The 20084-nt window shown below is 41.8% G+C and overlaps 1 protein-coding gene and 1 non-coding gene across 3 annotated transcripts in view; one reads left to right on the forward strand and one right to left on the reverse strand.

Moving 5' to 3' along the window:
- NALCN (sodium leak channel, non-selective) overlaps window positions 1–20084 on the forward strand; it is a 258521-nt gene that overhangs the window by 64103 nt on the left and 174334 nt on the right. For both annotated transcript variants that reach the window (XM_004577371.4, XM_058670621.1), the window contains 3 exons: window positions 14991–15133; window positions 15254–15358; window positions 19427–19513. In XM_004577371.4, the coding sequence (XP_004577428.2) occupies window positions 14991–15133; window positions 15254–15358; window positions 19427–19513 (335 nt within the window). The remainder of the gene's footprint in view (window positions 1–14990; window positions 15134–15253; window positions 15359–19426; window positions 19514–20084) is intronic.
- On the reverse strand, window positions 7361–7464 carry LOC118758015 (U6 spliceosomal RNA). Its single transcript, XR_004995482.2, has one exon. It is a non-coding gene; the product is annotated as a U6 spliceosomal RNA (small nuclear RNA).

A 20084-nucleotide genomic window follows, 5' to 3' on the forward strand; every position in this document is an offset into this window, starting at 1 on the left:
GTGTCCCAGGATATAGCTTTACCTGCTACATCACAGGGTGGGCACAAAAGTCCACAAAAGTCATGAATCTCAGGAATGTTTGAAAATGTAAAAGTGATTTTCCATAAGAAATCACTGTGAAGTTACGATTCACATTTTTTTAGAGTACATGTCATAATTCTAGGCCAATAGTTTGACCATAATTAACTCTCTGATGAAGAAGATAATGTTCTTCTGAGAATCCTGTGAAACACAAGTCACATTCTATAAAAGTGTGACTCCCATTGTGAAAAGTCCTCACATCAAACCTGGCTGTGGCACCTGGTAAAGCAAGGACATCAGACTAAAAGCTCAAGAATGACAGACAACAGAGGTATTGGTTGTTGTGGCTCTCTGAAGGTGGGATGTCAGAGCAGGACAAGCCTTACTGCGACTTCTTTTTTTTTTAAAGGTGTCTGGGAAGTTTTATTTTATTTATTTATTTATTTATTTATTTATTTATTTATTTATTATTTTATGATACAGTTTCATAGGCCTTGGAATTTCCTCTAACCCTTCCCCTGATCCCTCCCACCCCCTCCAGCCAATTGAGTTCTCCCATATTATTGCAGCAGCGTAGTTCCTCATAGACGGTCCTTAGTACATCATTGAGGGTATAGACAATGGCTGAGAGTCCAGCATCCCATTGTCATGACATATCCAACAGTTCCACTGAGATCCCATCCTCAGTCTAGAAGTAGAGATGCACACTGCACCGTATCCTCACATCTGGACATGTCAGTCTCCACTACACATTCACTTTAAATCGCCTCAAGTGAAAAGCCACAAACAAAACCAACAATGCCATGAAGTTAAATGACATACCACTGGATATGATGGTCTCCATCACACAGTTACTATACATCCCCTTAAATGAAAAGCCACAAAACACAATCAACAACAGGAAGCAAAAAAAAGAAATTAAAATGCCATGAAGGTAAATAACATGCTACCGAATGACCAATTTGTCACTGAAAAAGTGAAAAAGGAAATCAAAAACCTTCTTGAAGAAAATGATGTTTCTGTATGGTCTGAGTCATAAAGAATTTAATGAGAATAAAACGTGTTTTGAAGAATGAAGCTAGAAACATCAAAATCCATGAGATTTTGTTTCTGTTAATCTTTGCTGCTGGGATGTATCTCTTGAAGGCAACAAATAGATGGGTTTTGTTTTTAATCTGGTCTACGAATCTATGACATTTGATTGATGAGTTTAAACCATTTACATTCAAGGTTAATATAAATAGGTGGTAATTTGTCCCTGTCATTTACCAGTGGGTTGTCCATTGATATAGTCTTCTGTTATTTTACTGGGATGTTGTTCACATTTGCCTCTGTTTTTTTTGTGGGTGATACTCTTTTTCTTTGTCAAGAGAACATCTTTAAGTATCATTTGTAGGGCAGGTTTGGAAGAGGCGTATTCTTTGAACTTTTCTTTACTGTGGGAGAATTTAATTTCATTTTCAAAGACAAAGGAAAGCTTTGCTGGGTACATTATACTGGGATGACAATTTTTTGCTTTTAGAACCTGGAATGTGTCGCTCCATTCTCTTCTTGCCTGTAGAGTTTCCTGTGAGAGGTCTCCTGTGAGTTTAATTGCCATTGCTCTGTATGTCAATTGACGTTTTGCATGGGCACGTTTAAGGATCTTTTCCTTATGTTTGATTGAAGAGAGCTTGATGACCATGTGTCGTGGTGAAGATCACTTTTGGTCAAGCCCGTTGGGAGTTCTGTGCCCCTCCTGGATGTTGTTTCCCAATTCTTTCTCCAGATTAGAGAAGTTTTCCTTTATTATTTCATTAAATACATGTTTAAACCCAGCTTTCTGCACCTTCTGGAACTCCATAACTCTTATATTTGGCCTCTTACTGGTGTCTTTCAGTTCTTGAATACTTTTTTTAGCTTGACCCAGCTCTGCTTCCAGCTTTTTGTTTCCACCTTGTGACAGGAAATATCTTCCAGTTTGAGATTCTTCCTTCTGCTTCCTTCATTCTGTTTTGGAAGCTCTCCACTGTACTTTTAATTTGTTCCACTGTATTTTTCATTTCTGATATAAGAGCTTTCATTTGATTTATTTCCTGTGTGACATATTCTTTAAATTCTTTAAACAGCTGTATTACAATGTTCTCATTGTTCATGAGAAGCTTTATAACAAGCATTTTGAATTCTGAATATTTCATTTTCTCGATGTCTTCCTCAGTTAACTCTGAGGTTGGCAAAGGGCTTTGCTCCTTTGTAGGGGAATCTTCAGTAATATTCATTGTGCCTTTATCTCTTCTTTTTCTCTTGGTCATTGTACTTTTGGTTATCAGATTCTTCTGCTTGGGGCAGGTTTCCAAGCTGTGTCACCTATAGATCTGCAGTTTGATTTTATTTATTGTTATTGGTACACAGTTCTTGTTTGCAGTCACTTGTGCCACTCCATCCAGCAAGTTTCAGATTTGGACTCTTATGTTAAACTTCCACATGTTATGCATAGTCCAGCTCCTGGCTCAGCCCTCCACCTCCTGTGACCCCATGCTATTGTTGCACCATTGTCTGTACAAAGTTTCTCCCAGTTCTGGTTCCCAGGATGATAGCGCATGCACAGCTCACTGTTTTCAAAGCCTTTGCCAAACTGTACAAAATGGCGCCTGATGTGAAACTCGTGGAGTTCTTGATCTGCTTGCTATTAAGTTTGGGGGCTACCTGGACATATTTTGGGTGGAACTTGAAGGGTGCCACGTCATTGCAATTCACCGATCCCAAAATGAGTTTGCTCCCAGCTTAGTGCATATTCAGTCCTATTCCCATAACCATTTCTTCCCTACACAAGTTGGTGCCTGATTCGGCTCTCCTGGGGGTTTCAGCTGTGAAATCCATGCTGTTCCCCCAACTGCCTGTTTGGGATCAGCTCCTCTGCCTCTCCTCCTGGCCAAATCAAGCAAACCAGCAGAACAGGCAGTTCTTTGTCTGGGTTCATGTCCCCAGTCTCAGTGAACTCCCCTTCCCACCTGATTGCTGGTGGAGTTTCAGCTGCAGGTCAAGTTCAGATTGGCACTTGCTGAATGTTGCTGACTTATTGGGTCAGTGCAGCACCACACCATTGTCTCCTCTGCCTTTCTGTGTCCATAAGTCTCCAGGTGCCCCTCTGCTGCTGGTCTGTTCTCTCCTACTCCCTGGAATGTTTCCTCTCTGCTTCACTCTGGCTAATATTTCCCTGTCTGCTTAAACATGTCCTCACCCTATTCTGCCATCTAGATTCTCCTGACAGAGAACTTCTGAGCACTGTATCTGCTAGATTAAACACTCACCGCTCCACCCATCTTAGTCTGGGATGCTACACCAGTTGCCCTAAAAGAGGCCAAGCTACCATGCTTCATTTATGCTCTACTTCAGGTGCATAGCACGTGTAGGTATTTTTCCTGCAGTGTACCCACTGGATTACTTCCAGTTTGTACAACTCATAGTAACTTTCAATAGCACTTTCTTCCCAATTCAGTGCTTTTTGGGTTTTTATATCTGGTAGTTTTGTGGACTTGGAAGAGAAGTCAGTTGTTACGGATCACTTGCCAACTTTGGTTATGTCTTCTTGCTGCTTGGCATCCCCATCATTCTGCAGAGGCACGGTGTTTAATTTTTCCTTAAAACTTGTTTAATCCAACCTCTTATTGAGTTATTGAAAATCATAGTACTTTCTAAAAAGGTTCTCTGGCATGGACTTCCTTAGTTGCTCACGATTCAGGATTCAATAGACTTGATAAAAATGGCAACAGATACACATATCTTAAATTCAACTGCAGTTTCTTTTTCTATTCAAAAGCTAAGTCATTTAAAACAAAATCAGTGTCAAATGGATCTCCCAGGGCTAAGAGAGCCACATGTTTCTTCACATACTTAGATTCACCCTTATCATAACCATTATTCTCTGAGGGAAATGGAAAATGCCAAATACAAGAGCTTCAGTCTAGCCACAGTATTCCTACTTAGGAATTCTTATCTTTTCCATGAAGAGCCAATGGAAAGATAGGATGATCATATTCTATTGTTGATGCTGACAATATCTTATCCTCCCTTCAGATATGAAGCAATTTGAGAATACAATCTCTCATCCTCTACATTAATTAAATGTAAATTGGGCCCTGCATACTAGGTGCTGTTCTAAAGATAGGGAGGAGAGCTAGGATGGCACAGAGCAGATGATGAAATTTCAAAGCTAGCTATGCCAATGAATTTGTGAGCAATGTATTTCTTATATTTCAAAAGCACAAAAACGACTTTTTTTCCAGCACCAAAATCATCAACCCTAAATTGACATGTGAGTCCCTAAAAATATAAGCATGTGTATGTGGAAGGCTGTGAGGGTTAGGCATCATTTTAAAACAGTGGAATAGTTGGCATATTTAAAAGGAATTAAAGAATGTAACATTTATATGTCAGTTACATAGACAGAGAAGCATAACCATCTGACACTGGTGAGGAAATACAGCCTTCCTAAAGCCCACGGCTCCCAGATGGCCTCGGGAGAGGCAGCCATGGAGGGGCAGCACCCACATCCGAGGGGTCACGGCCACAGCCGGCTTTCAGTGACTCATCCCATCAGGTTTCTGAACAGTGAGAGACGAGGAGAATCAATTGATCAGCTGAGGTGGCTCTTGGAAGCTACCGTAGGAGCAAGACAATTAGGGACCTCTGGGCAGCATTCTACCGGAATTTAAACCATCAATAGTTACAAGGGAGACATTGGATTGTTTGGACAATGGCCAGGGGACAATGGCCAGGAGCCATATACTCCTGGAAGATGTACGATCGAAAGTCTGAACCTTTACATACTGCAGCATCTCCAGGGTATCTAGGTCATGACAGAAATTCCTTTTTTGTTTTAGCCCATAAAATTATTCCTCATGCATTCTCACTTATTTCCACATCATCTGTTACTGTCTTAATAATTGGATATTTTTTGATGTCTAATTAGGACTTTTGGGGTAAAATAAATGCCTACTGTCTAAATGTCTAAAAATATCTAAGTGCCTAAAGTAAAGCAAATGTCTACTTGGTAAAATTAAATAAAAGTTTAATGTCTAAAAAGGACTTTTTTTTTTGCTAAAATAAAGTAAATGGAAGCACTTTTATGAGATGCAGAACAACTTTCCCAAATATTTGGCTAAGTAATTTCAATAAAGAATACAGGACTATTTAATTTTCCCAAAAATCCCTAAAGTATGACTGAAAAATGAAATATATTGAGTACTGTGTGTTTTAGTGAAGATTTAAGTCTATATGTATATTTACATATACATATATATAAAAATTAAGTATGCAAAGTAATTATAACTGAATTTATTTTAAAACCAAGGAGGCATTAAGCCATCTGGAAACCACAGTAAATATTTCATATTTAGCATCAAAAAGTTTCTTAGTCTTCCTCATCTAACAGTGACACATTTTTTCGTGTGAATGGACTCTATGGTAAAATATAGAATAGCGTATTTTAAAATTATAGTCACAATGTTCACCTTGTCCCAAACTTTGAAATACTTGACAAACTGGAAAGTATAGCTACATTTTTTCCTCTGTACCATGTATCCAAGAAATATAAACAAGAGTTTTCCTGCATTCGTTATAGCATAGCCTTGATCTAATACTGACAGATGCTAGAAACTTCCATCCAACAAAAACTTGGTATTTAAAGTTGAGAAAGAGGGATAAGTCTTTGCTAAACCTCACATAATATTTACAGTGCCGATTTAAAGCTATTGAAGAAGAATGTGGGAATAAGATGTTCTTGAAAACGTAAGTGGATAATTCTGAGAAATCACTAAGATACATGTGTCCAGATTGATAAAAGTCGGCAGTGGCAGCATTCTTCATGAATGGAGACTAAATCTAGAATGCTCAGAGACAGCTGCATCCAGAGAGTCGCTCTCATTGGTTCGCATGAAGTGTACTCTGTGAGGACTCCTAAAGGTGATCTATATAGTTTGATTAGATTGAGGGTCCTTGGAATTTTGAGAGACAGTACACGGTATGAACTGGGTGCTGATTAATGTCATGAACTGCACCATCTATTGTGGTGTCGGAAAGGAAGAGGGTGGGACATGCAAGCTTTGATGAGAATCCTTACCAGTGTCATTATAGACTTGAGAAATGGCGTCCCATTTGTGCCTGCATATACTCATTCTGTAGATTAAAGCTAGAGTTATTTCACGTAATAGAGGCAGAGCTACAACTGTAACTTGAGCACTGGAGAGTTTGTGTTCTCTCCACCTGAAGCACACTGCCTGACATGGAAAGAAGCAAGCAGGGAAGCCAACCCCTGTCCCATCTGTTGGTGATCTCAGGAGACATGTGGGGCCCCAGCACAGATGGCAGCGTATTCGATAACTACAGTATTGTAACTTCAAATGAAGGGGCAGGTCTTGCCAACTGTGAGTGCTCACCGCAGCAGCAAATGTTAACGTTTTCCCATCCTAGAAAGAAACTGGTATTTGGGGCTGGCACCGTGGCATAGCAGGCTAATTCTGTGACTACAGCACCAGCAATCCATATGGCCATCACTTTGGGTGCCAGCTGCTCCACTTTCAATCCTGCTTGCTGCTTATTGCCTAGCAAAACAGTAAGGGAAATCCCAAGTGCTTTTCCCCTGCACTCTGGCCATAGTAGCCGCTTGGGGAATGAACCAGTGAATGAAGATCTCTCTTTGACTCTCCCTCTCTCTCTCTCTCTGTAACTCTTTCAAGTAAAATAAATAAATCTGTTAGAGAGAGAGAAATGTAAAATTGTGTTTCTAAGCATATGCTTTTTAGTGTCCAAGTTTACTAACAGACTTCACCATTCGGTCACTTACTACCGATTCTAACTTAGTGTTAATCATTACCAGTGATTAATTGTTATCAATAAAACAAGTTGAAAAGGTAAATTAATTTTATTAAAGTTTTTTGGAGAAATAATATGGTTATGATTGGTATGTAAATTCGTCCTTATATAAAAACAATTTATTCATTAAATATTTTTACAACTGCTATGTGGCAGACGCTTAGGAACTGGGTGGATACATGACATATACTCAGTTCAAGAAGGGGAAAGATAATTTCGGTGGGGAAAATGGTTCCCATTTTACAGATGAAATGAGCAGTATGATGATTTGCCAGAAGCGCCACTGTTAATATGTGTCGGAGCTAGGATCGGGTCCAGACCACGCCGAAGCTGATGTCCCGAGTCTGCATCACAGTGATTTGTCTCCAGGTGGGGATGGTGCCAGGGCAGATCCCATCGGCTAGTCACAATCAACCCAGGTGTCCATCATTAGGTGCACAGATAAGGAAAATGTGCTGTGCACACACACACACACACACACACATACACACACACGTTATGCAGCTTTTTGTGTGTCATCCTTGCGCAGGGGCCATGCTAATCTTCTCTGTATCGTTCCAATTTTAGTATATGTGCTGCCGAAGCGAGCACAACTTTATGCAGCTTTTTAAAAAGCACAATGACATGTTATCATTTACAGGTAAATGATGTGCACATTCCGATTAGGACAGTTTTCCATTGTTACATCTTAAATCAATAAATGAATGTCTCCCTTAGTTTCTATATAGAAATTTACGTAGATTTGACTATTCCGTCAATTGTGAATTCACATAGACGTACTGCCATCTAGGAGACTTTATATTTTATAAAGGATAAAACATTAAATGTCTTGTTGAAATTATATGCTGCTACATATACTTTTTAAAGATTTATTTCATTTTTATTGGAAAGGCAGATATACAGAGAAGAGGAGAGAGAGAGGAAGATCTGTCCAATGATTCACTCCCCAAGTGGGGATTAGAGCCAGCGTCTATATGGGACCCTGGTGCTAGCAAGGCAAGGACTTTAACCACTAGGCTGCTGTAGTGGGCCACAAGATATCTTTTTGATAATCCATGCATCCATCCTTAGTACATGCATACATCTGTGTAAACATTTTAAACAGTGTCCATTGGATTGAATTTGGTGCCTCCCGGGAGCCGTAGTGCCCCATGGTTCCCACTTGCTTCTCTCAGGATCTGCAGACTCTTCTAGGATTCAGAATAATTTTATACTTTCAAAGATTTTTCTTTCTCAAAGCCACAGCCACACTGACATCTTGTTGGCTTAATAATGTTTTTCATCCTTACCGTTTTTTCTCAAGGATTGTAATTAACTTACTTGTAATTAAATAATGCCTAAAGAGATTAGATAAACAAAACGTAATGATATGTTTTTGTATGAAGTCCTCATCCATAGAGCCTCTCTGTCACTCACCCTTCACCCTTTCCATTTGTAAAGCTGTCATAAGGGTCATTTGGGGGCAGTTTCTCCTGTTCAGCACTGCCCTCCACCTGCCAGTGGGATGTCTGTATGACCAATAAGGACACTCTCAGATGAAAAGTCAGATTCAGCAAAGCCACACATCTTCCAAGCCTCCCAACACATTAAACAGAAAGCTCCACTTGCCTGCCTTTGGGCAGGGTGCTGCTGCTGCTGAGTGTAGTAAAACTTTAAGGAAGAATCCAAGCCAGACTGGTGGGAGGATCTTTGACATGAAATTCACTTTGATCAGTACATTTTGCATTTGGGATACAGTGGAAAAGTTGTTTTGCACATTTGTTGGAATAGAGGGCTGAGTGATTCTTCGGTCTTCATGGTGATATTGTAGAAATAAGAGATACAACATTGTAGCTCCCCCTGTGTGATTGTATTTGACTGGAAACTAAAGAACTCAAAGTAATGAAACTGTGCAGGCTGGAAATGCAGACGCCATCTGCCATGGAAAGAACACATTAGGAAAACGCCACCTGTTCCTACGTTCATCTGGCCCTTGCCCCAAAATTTCACATGCACTCAGGGTTTTTGTTGTTTCTCTGATTCACACAGCCAACTAATGACTGATGAGATTTTGTAAGAATACATACATGAATATCCAATTTTGAGTCAGTTCCAACTTTATTTCCATTAGACATGAATGTGATTCTCTACGATTTTTCCATCAGTTTCCCTCCTGTCCAGTCAGTCATGAGAAATATTTTCACATAACATTCATCCAACATCCAGCAATTATTGCTTGGGTACTCACTCAGTACCAGCCATTTGCTCACAATCCTGAAAAATCAGACCAAAATAAAAGATTGCGGCTTTTCCAGAACTTACCAGTTTGACAAAAGGTGACAGGCAATCATTATGATAAACAAGTAAAATAAAGAAGATTCTGTGTAGTATTGAGGGAAGGAGCTCACACGGGAGGAGAGAAGCTCCTGTGAGCGAGGACTGGAATTCCAGAAGGGCTAGCCGTTAGGGTCTCCTTTATGCAAGCTCATAGCAAAGCACAGGCTCTTCATGGGTGCGGTGTGCAAAGCAGAGGCCCTGGAGAGAGCATCGTCCACGTTCTGCTCCTGGGGTGGGGGAGGGGCCAGCCTTGAGAAAACAAGAGAGAACGTGAAAAGGAACAGGTCAGAGAGAACCTTCCAGGTCACGTAATGACTTTGGCTTTTGCTTTGGAAGGTGATGAGAAGCCACAGAAGCATGTAGGGAGCAGACTCAGTGTTGACCGTTGTCAGCATGCAGGGCAGCCAGTGCAGTGTTTGCTGGGTGCAGAACGGAAAGCAGGGGAGCCAGGTGCAGGAGGGGAGCATTTCAAAGCTGACAGTCACAAACCACGAGAGATGTGGACAGGGACGGTGGCAGTGCAGGCTGCGGAGGAATCTGAAGACACGGTGCTTGTTGAGTCTGTGAGATTTGCTAATGTAAATGTGTGTTGAAAGAGGACGATGTATGCGTGGAACAATTAGATGGTGTTGCTAGTAACTTCCAGAAGTGTATGTTATAGGGATATCAGTTTCATAACACGTTGAGTTTGAGGGATGTGGGTAGATTGAAAATGCTGTAGCTAGTGAATTTTTTCCCCTAATTTGTTATCTTACAACAGAAAACATGATTGAATAATTAAATGTACATATGCCTAAATGTAGAAAATTTACTTTCTTTGATTCAACTGTGTCAGTGAGACTTGCTTGATTTTTGTCGCATATACAGTCACCAGTAGCTGTGAAGAGAATGTTTCCTATAAAATAAAATGATCAAATTTGAAAAGATTGGCTACACATGGTGAATTGCACTCAAACCACACAGCATTACCCTATAGTCTTACTAAGAACCGAGACAAATTTTCTAATTCTTTCCTAAAAAAGAAAGATAGGTACAAGTTGGTAGATGTGGTGAAGGAGTCAATAAAAAATTTTTTTTTCCTAGGATTTATTTGATTTTCTCTGAAAGAGTTACAGAGAAAGAGGGAGAAATCTTCCATCTGCTGGTTCACACTCCTTATGAGCCAGTTGGAAGCTGGAAGTCAGGAACTTCTTCCAGGTCTCCCACATGCATACAGGGGCCCAAGGACTTGAGCCATCCTCTGCTGCTGCTTCCCCAGGCATATTAGTAGGAACTGGATCAGGAAGGAGAGCAGCCAGGACATGAACCAACACGCTATGGGATGCAGGTGCTGGCAGGCAGAGGATAAGCTTACTGTTCCACAGCGCCAACCTAAATAAGTCTATTTTGATAGACAGATATTCCAACGCATCCCTACATTTCATCAAGCTGTGTGGTGTCAGGTTTATATCATTCAGATGGCCACTCTTACAACATGAATTGTGTGTTCAGTGTACTTGGTTTGCCAAAATGAATAGTTCACATATTTCCTTGCCTAGAATAATAAGATGCAGGCATGGAAGTCCTTTAAGTATGTGAACTCTCTGTGGGTACGTTTGACTTCAGTTGTGCTGGACCTCTGTGTATGTGTGTGCGTGTGCATGATGGTATCAATGGATGTGTGTTTCATTCTTAGGATTTTGCCTTATTTTAACCCTTTTTCAATAATAAATATCACTACTCTTTAACAAATATTTTAGTGTTTTGAAATCAGATGAAGTATAACTCTTTTCCTGAGAAATAATTTGCTGCTTCATGTTGGTGAGTCATACCATTAGTCATGTAACCAAAACCTTATATTTAAAAAGTACGACTCCCATGTTTAAAGTGTCTCTTTTGAACATGTCAAAGGATCTTAAGCAAGTCTTTATGTTACATTAAGTTATGATTTTTACCTTGTTATTTTACACCCATGGGGAGAATTCATCCTTTGTGCTAAAAGTTTATGCAAAGTGTGAATTCCTGTGGTTCAGCATGTCAGGAACTCGAAGTTAACAGAACAGTTTTTATGAGAAGGAATTTTGCCTTACTTCATTTCCCTGAGCTATCAAATCCACCTCCTCGTTGGCATGCCCTCTCAGGATGCGTGTGTTTTTATTTGTAGCTGTCATGGTTCTCCACGTTGACACCTCTGTGGATACCAGCTACTTCAGAAAACTGTGCCAGACCTGAACTACTTTGGGTATATAATGGATGGGCTACAGTAGCCTTATTGGGATTGAGTAAATTTATTTCTTCCTGAAGTCATGGTCTGGGGTGGGTAGGGGGCTGCCCACTGAAGTTATCCCTGAGTGAAGGCAGGTGCTGTGGCCCTCTCTGGGCAATGCGTAACTCCTGGTGTTGTCATTGGCTTGTCTTTTTTTAGCAGAGAGAAGGGAAGGAAAAAATGAGTCCTGGGAAACTAGTGCTAGGGCCATGCATAAGCAAAGGCCAGTTATCTGACCAGCTTCAAATGCATCCCATTTCTTAAAAAGAATTTCTCTATTTTTTATTCCATTCCTCAAATGATGATGCTTGTATCATGGGACAGAGCCTTAGTGAGCAAGCATTACAGTTAGTACTCCATGAACAGAAGGTTCACCCCAAAAGAAACCAATGATCATTTCTGAAGTTTATATGATTCTGATGTGTCTAATACATTAAAGTAAACCAAGTCTTGCTGTCTTTTAATTCTGGGTTTGGTTCAGTGTTCTGGAAATATCTAAAACTTGTCTGACAATAATCTGAGAAACTTAAGAGTGGAGAGAAGGCAGATAAATGTATTCCCCACACCCAAGAAAAAATAAAAAGAACTCTTGCTAAGCCAAAAGCTCAAGGAGGAATTTTCCCTTCCCTCCCTTCCCTTTCCTTGGGCTAGTCTGTTTAACTTTAAAAGCAGAATTTTGCTTTCACAAAGTCTACCAGACAGGAATGTGTTCAAATTCCTCAAAACCAGGCCAAGGAAAGTTTCAGAAAGTTCAGACATGCATGGCACAGTGGAAAGAACACGCCTCCAGAGGCGAGCACACATTCATATCCACATAGCTGTGGACGTTTCTGGGCGAGCTGGGAGGGTCCCTAGTGAGGGCCACACAGCCATCTCATCTTTGACATGAGAGTGGTAAAAGTGAGCTAGTAGGTGGTGGTTGATGAAAAACGACTTTTTAAATTTAAAAACAACAGGAAAGCACATTAAATGGGCCCAGGATTCTCTCTGTCTGGGAATCTGACCGTCCTGGGAGTTCAAGGTTATCTTATTCCTCGGGTTCATCGCCAGGAGTGGTCCCTCATGTCCCGAGTTGGAGCTGTCTCCTGGAGCCCACACTACCACTGCTATTCCAGAAATGAACAAGTGCTCACACCCACTAGTTGTGGCTAAGACACATCAGACAGCATGTATTCTTAGCCTGCCCTGTATTCTTCACAAGACACAGGGCACTGAGGCAGAGCCCCGCCCTTTGCCACAGAAACCAAAGGAAGAAGCCTGCATTCTTGGAAGCCAATCAAGTATTTCTGATAGCAGTTATCCTAAGCTTTCCCCACACAAGGACAAGAGGCCTAAGACATGAGCGAAGACATCAGGTCTAACCAATGATGCCACTTCTTATCCATGTGACCCTCACTGTAACTCACTTCAGCCTGAATGTCTTTGTCTGCAAATGGGGTTAGTAGTACTCCTAGAAGGGGAATTGTGGAGAAAGAGAATGAAGCACTTTAATTCATATAGGCCTGTTGTAATGGTCGGGATGCTGACTTGGAGTATGATGTATCCTACTATCCATGAATGCCACACACACACACACACACACACACACACACTGAAATGCTTCCAGGAAGGGCTCTCAAGGCAGCAGGACAAAGGCAGGAGGAGGGCGGAGGCCAGGACAGACTTGTGAGAACCTACACCACAGGTCCTAGAGAGAGTTACCGGTGTGGACAGAGGAACAGAGGACTAGGCCAGGGTCACACAAGAACACAAGTGAATGTGCAGGCACAGCGAAAGCCAGGGCTCTGGGGAAAAGCAGAGCCAAGAAATCCACAAAGACTGGCACTGTGCAAAGGAGTGGATAGGCAGAAGAGGCCTTTTGTCTTGGGCATCAGGAGCTCTGGCAGCTGGTGTGGGTCACACATTGGCCTTGGGACTATCACTTCATAGGCCTGAATACAATCACCCACTCCTGGAGTCCCTCCAAGGTGACGGATGAACGACAGGCCACCCTTGAAGTCTGTAGACTGCGTGGACTGCAGCTCCCCTCGTCACCCAAGGTGCCTTTCCTTTCTATTCGTGTTTTCTCGTTTAAAAACCCACAGCCCGCACTCTGACCTACTCGGCTGTGTGACTTCCGTGAGCTTCCTCAACCACTTTTTAAAAAAAATTTGTGCACATTAATTTGATTTCTTTATGCCATATGCCAGGCTCTGTCCCGAACACTAGACTTGTAATCTAGAAAAAACAAAGTGGTGGGACTTGTGGAGGTTACAGTCTACAAGAGCAGAAGAAAATATAAACAACATAACACTGAACTAAAACTCAGACAATGTTGTTTGTTTTCTAAAGATTTATTTATTTATTTTTATTGAAAAGGCAGATTTACACAGAGAAGCAGATACAGAAAGATCTGCCATGCACTGGTTCACTCCCCAAGTAGCCACAACAGCCAGAGCTGCACCAATCCAAAACCAGGAGCCAGAAGCTTCTTTTGCATCTCCCACACGGGTGCAGGGTCCCAAGACTGTGGGCCGTCTCTACTGCTTGTCCAGGCCACAAGCAGGGAGCTGGAAGGGAACTGGAGCTGCCTGAACACAAACTGGAGCCCATATGGAATCTTTTTTTAACAGAAGCATTTTCATTAAGACAATTCCAAAAAGTAAAAAATGTTATTTGATGATTTACTGCCTACATTTTAGCATCCAATAATCATGGATTACAGGCTCTTTTATGTTCATATTAGCATTGCAGCTTAAGATACTTTAGTCCTCATATGAGTAAATTATTTCAAGTTTAACATTCAGATTTAGTTTTGTTCATAATCCGAGCTGGTGCTTTTCAGCCAAAGGTGGCAGAAATGAACCCTAGACGTTCTCTTTTACTATATCTATCCTCCATTTGAATGTTCACCTCTTCCTCACTGTCAGAGTCATTTAGTAGTTGATGTTACAACGTGACTTCCATTGCTAGACATCACAAAGTCACTCTAGATAGAAGTTAACTTAATCAAAATCCATAGAATAGGAATAAAACGCCACAAGCAATTTTAATCCATTTAGAGGAATTTTTTATGATTGAAGCACTGAACATGGAAAGGGACTAACATTCTGGCACAGTGGGCTAAGTTGTGGGTTGTGACAGTGCTGTCCTGTATTGGAGAGTGAGTTCGAGTCCCGGCTGCTCCATTGCACCCCAGCTTCCTGCTAGTGTTCCTGGGAAGGCTACAGACTATGGCCTGAGTGCTTGAAACCCTGCCACCCACGTGAGAGACAGCATGGAGCTTCTGCCAAGCCAAGGCCTGTTGTTTTGTTTTGTTTTGTTTTGTTTTGTTTTGTTTTGTTTTTAAGCTGACTGGGAAGTGAGCCAGTGGATGGAAAATCAGTCTCTCCCCTCTCTCTCTCTTTTACTCTCTCTCTATGTCCTGTGTCTACCATTCTGCTTTCAAATAAATAAATGGGTGGAGAGAGAGAAAGAGAGAGAGAGAGAGAGAGAGAGAGCGAGCGAATGAGCATGGATAAATAGTGTTCTGTGGAAGACCCGTCCTTATTTGACCAGTCTCTGGTCTCTCTGACAGGCACCAGCATCTTTACGGTCTACGAGGCAGCCTCGCAGGAAGGCTGGGTGTTCCTCATGTACAGAGCCATCGACAGCTTTCCCCGCTGGCGTTCCTATTTCTACTTCATCACACTCATCTTCTTCCTCGCTTGGCTCGTCAAGGTACTGGGGGACAGCGTCCCAGGGAGGCTTCCGTGCGGTCAGAGCCTGGGCTTGCTCTCGAGTCCCCTCTGCCCTCTGCTCTCCAACGTGGGCTCCGTGTGGCTTGTGCTTCCCTTGCAGAACGTGTTTATTGCTGTCATCATTGAGACCTTTGCAGAAATCAGAGTGCAGTTTCAACAGATGTGGGGTTCGAGAAGCAGCACGACTTCGACAGCGACCACACAGGTATGGAGATGCAAGCTGGTGTCTTGGCTTGCTGGGCCATGGACACATCCAGTGCTCACAGGCAGCTCTGGAACTAAAGGTTTCTACAGTCTGGCTCAGGGAGCCATTTAAAGATACAGATGCAGAAGTCTAAACTAACAGCCATTTAATTAGACTGTTTTGTTTTGGGCTAAGAACATTTCTTTAAAACAAACAAACGAACAAAAACAACCCCATAGATGGTTTGGATGCAAAATCAAGATTGCCCACCACAATCATTGTTTGCCTTGATGTGATTCTGACACTATAAGCTCTCACAGGGTTTGCAAATAAAATACAGCAATTTGAAATTTCTTCTTTGCAAGTCTTTATTCATGTGATTATAAGCATACGTAATGTGCTTTTGTATAGGAGTAGAAATTTTTTAGAGTGAAAAATAGATTCTCTTGGAGCAAAATGATCACATTTGCAGGAAGAACTTTTAAGCCTAAATGAAAGCATGTGATTCTTGAGAAATTTCTATTTATTCTGAAGGTTTCCGTATAAGCTCCTGAGAAAGAGGAGGTAGCCTAAAATTTTTGGAAATGCATGGGAAACTTACTACCTATGGAACAATTTATGTTCATGGTCTGTTTTTATTTTCAATTTTGTGTTTTTGCTTTTGTGGTAAGAGACGACAGGTTCACACAGCCTACTTTATGAAAGAGAAAAATAAAAAATTAAGACTCAAGAATAAAGTGGCTTTATACCTTAGCACTGTTATATTAATAAAAATTCTAGAAGAAAGTTAGCATGAATTTGTTAATACTAATATAGATGTATTAAGACAAGGAATCTGTGAAAGGGGCAAAGTACACATTTGACTTGGACAGTCTTCAAATTGGATTTTTAATGGCCATATGTCCAAATGCTACTAAATATACTAATATTGGAGGAAAGCCTCATGATGCTGCCACAGTTGGGATTTTATCTCCAGCTAATTACAAAGAAAATAGTGTTGATGTCATCCAGTTTTGACAAACAATGCTTCAAACTTTCCTGAAAAAGTTATTTATACACCATAAATATTGTATCATAGATGCCCCAAAGAAAAGCCTTCAGGAAATCAAACACATCAAATTCTTACCTCTCATCTCTTCTAGTCATCTACGGGAAAGCATAAGGTTCAAGTCCATAGCCAGGTGGCAACTTATGGAAAAGCCAAGTTTCCTGTGTATAGACATGGAAACTCACATAGAACACACAACCTCCTGCATGATGACCTAACATGTCTTGAAACCCTACTGTGTTTACTAGGTAACTCAAGGTATAAAATCACAGCTGGAAAAGTGGCATTTGGAAACACCAGCAGTTACAATAGACAGTGAAATGTGAAGCGACCTTGAGCAAACTTACACAAGATTATTTGGAAGTAAAATTGTACTTGATCAGGAGGCACAAGTTGGTAATTTAGGGGGAATCACAGAGAGATTTGTGAAAAACCTTCATTAAGAAAAATGCCGGGGCTAAAGATATGGTTGCCAAGCAACTCAAGCTCCTGCTGTGGACCTCTTGGTGAAACTGGGCAGGCAGCCTAGCAACAGGCACTGAGGCCCCGCCCACACCTCCGTAGCCTCTGGCTGGTGGCCCCAGATGCTTTCCTCTGTTTGGAAGGAAGGGACACTGACTGGCTGTGATTCTGTGTGTTACATTTGTAAACTATAACTGACTTTTGTGACCTGGGCTTTTCCTTAAGTGGGTGACATGCTAAATTACACATGCTTCATTCTGATAAAACTCAGATAAGTATGGCTGTTACACGGTAAAGCACACCACCCTTCAGACATGAATGAGGAAAATTTGCTGTTTTTGAAAGTCATTTTCAGCAAAGGGGTCTACCGGGATCTCAGGCCTGTTGGAATTGCTGTCTTTAAGTCTAATAGACATCTCATGAAGCCATGCGTGTGTTTACACACACACACACATACACACCAAGGACAATAGTTTACTAGGAATTGATTCCAGTGCGAACTGTTCAGAAGCAAAGGAAAATCAATGATGAGAACCATTTCTTTAGATTAACAAAGTGACATTTTCTAATCAAATGTTCCCCACCAAGTACCACTGAGTCTCAGCTTAGCCACACTCTGCAGAATAATGTCATCAGAGACCTGTGGGACCCATAGACAGCCTGTGACAGAACACTGAGAAACAATGTGCGACATTTCACACCGGTCACCCTGTGTCTGCCTAAGGCCTTCATCCCTGCCTTTAAACACGTGTAGCTACTGCTAGCAGCTTAGCGGTGGGTGGGATCAAAGGGCAAACGCTTCACCCCCATGATATAATGAAGCCCTGCATCAGGCCGTGATAGGACGAATCAGGCCGCAGTCTTTAGGGTCATGTTCCAGCGCTGGAGGTGGAGCTGTCCAGCTCTGGCTGGTGGGCACATTCCTGAACATAGCATGTCTTGGACGAAGGCTTTTGCCCTCCTTGTTCAGGTGCTTCACCTCAGGCAGCCCTGGGGTCTTCTGACATAGACCAGCTCGTGCTAGAAATGACCTTACTCCAACTTCACATAGAACAGAAAGAGCTGCAGAGCTGCCTACAGGCTCACACGAAGTTGTTTTTCTGCTACCATGGAGCCTTGACTCTCTGGAAAGTTGTTATTTATTGTAAGTTTCAAAATTGGAATTAATAAAACCATTAAAATGTTTGAACCTATTGACATAGAAATATACTCACAACATATTAGCATAAAATAGGACCTGTTTTATATATGACAGTGTGTATGTGCGTGCTGCGTCACATGTCTACATGTGGGCACATTCTAACTGAGACCGTCTGAGTTGTTTGAGTTACATTCGGCTACAGAAGGCAAGAAGTTCAAAACCAGTGGTTCAAGCAAGATGGAATTCTGTTCTCTGTTAATGTAAAATGGAAGGAGGCCGTTTGGGGGTTGGCAGGGTTGGCTGTGCTCCCCCAGATCCAGATGCCTTCCACCTTTCCGCCCCGTCTTGCTCAGCCTCCATGCACAAGCTTGCTTCAGGAGGAAGACACCTAAAGCAGCGCTGACTCATCTCCAGATTCCAGACAGTGGCAAGGAGATTGTATGAAGTCAGAGAAAGTTACTGCCTACATGCTGTAAAAGCAGGATGTAGTTTCATGGTTGAAATAAGCCTAAGAAAGAAAGCAGAGGAGAGAGGAAAAAGAGGGGAGGGGAGCCGAGGGAAGTGGGAAAGAGAGAAAAGAAAGTAGAAAGAATATTAACCTTTTCTGGTAGCCTAATGGCACCATTACAGTTTTTATCTTGGAAGTTAAGAGGAACAGGCACAGAAGGACAGCTGGCTGTCCGCCACATTCTCTGCAAGGATCTCATGAGTCTGCCTTCTTCAAGGAGGCTCAGCTTCTGCCTTCAAGATTGGCTGTGAGGCAGAAAGGTGTTTTATAATTCAGGGAACTAGAGAGATTGAACATGCATGCATTTCGCTTACTTTATTTCCTACAAAGTAATGACCTTGAGAGAACACTTTCACTGACAATTAAATTGACTCATTTGATTTTGGTCTACTGGAAAAAAATGTTAACAGAGAAAATGAGTCTGCTACCCATCAAAGCAAAAATACACCCCAGGGATTCTTTGTGGCCTGAGAAGAGAGTTTAGGCTGTACCGACAGAGGTTTCTAACGAGTGACTGACAGGACTGTGTTCTGCCCTTTGTCCTTGTTAAAGGAGACACCCAGACTTTCTGACAAGGACTTTAAAAGGCACAGTAACAGGTGAGCCTTTCCGTGTCGCGTGCAGTCTTAGAAGGAGCCCCTTTGTGAGAAAGGGGCTGGTTTCCATCACCAGGAGGGTGAGACAATCCTGACACCAAACAATTAATTTCCTCAATGAATGGAAGTTCTTGTCATTGTTCTTGTCACTATTATTATTCACCTGAGTTTTAGAGTTAAAATGAGCATAATTGAAATGACTCATGTTCCAAATATACTTTCAGGAGAAGACAAACATTGATGGCATAGAACTACAGAATGCAAGAGACAGAAGGTAGAGTTCCCATTGTTCCAGGTTCAAAGGCTCTGACTCATCTTTCTTTTTGTCTTGAAGATGTTTCATGAAGATGCTGCTGGTGGCTGGCAACTGGTAGCTGTGGATGTCAACAAGCCCCAGGGACGCGCCCCAGCCTGCCTCCAGGTACTCCACCATGGGCGTTTTCAAAAATTTAAATATGGATTTAAATATGAAGAGAGCATCTTTTACTTTGAGTCTGTAGGAGTCCACCGCTCGCTAAGCTTTAGCTTGACCCCGATTCATGGCCCAAAAGTCAGGGACAGTATGACACTCCATCTCACATTTGCAAATTTTTAAGGATAAGCTTTCCTAAGTTTCTGACGCGTCAGTGCCCACAGGTAAAAGTGTTTTGGCAGTATCGGACCAATGGGTAATTTTATTCTATTAAATCTCGTAAAAACTGGTTTCCTGAGAAGGCCTGGGTTATTTGGGGGATGGCAGACATAGTCACATTTCAATGTGCTACCTCACTGAAGGCCTGGGAGGGAATATTTTGCCTTGTGTGGGCTGTTCTGTATCTGCTAGCTTGAAGAGCAACATTACAAGAAGGTGCCTCCGTAGCAAACTGCAGCTGCAGCAAATGAGGCTGTGGGGCTGCAGGTGGAGTGCGGGTGGGTCTGGGCAATAGTCTCCCAGGGTGAGGGGACTGGGCTCAGATCTTCTGTTCTGAGCGCCTCCTGATGTGGACCACACT

This window comes from Ochotona princeps, chromosome 12 (genome assembly GCF_030435755.1).
Source record: "Ochotona princeps isolate mOchPri1 chromosome 12, mOchPri1.hap1, whole genome shotgun sequence".
Classification (NCBI taxonomy): Eukaryota; Metazoa; Chordata; class Mammalia; order Lagomorpha; family Ochotonidae; genus Ochotona; species Ochotona princeps.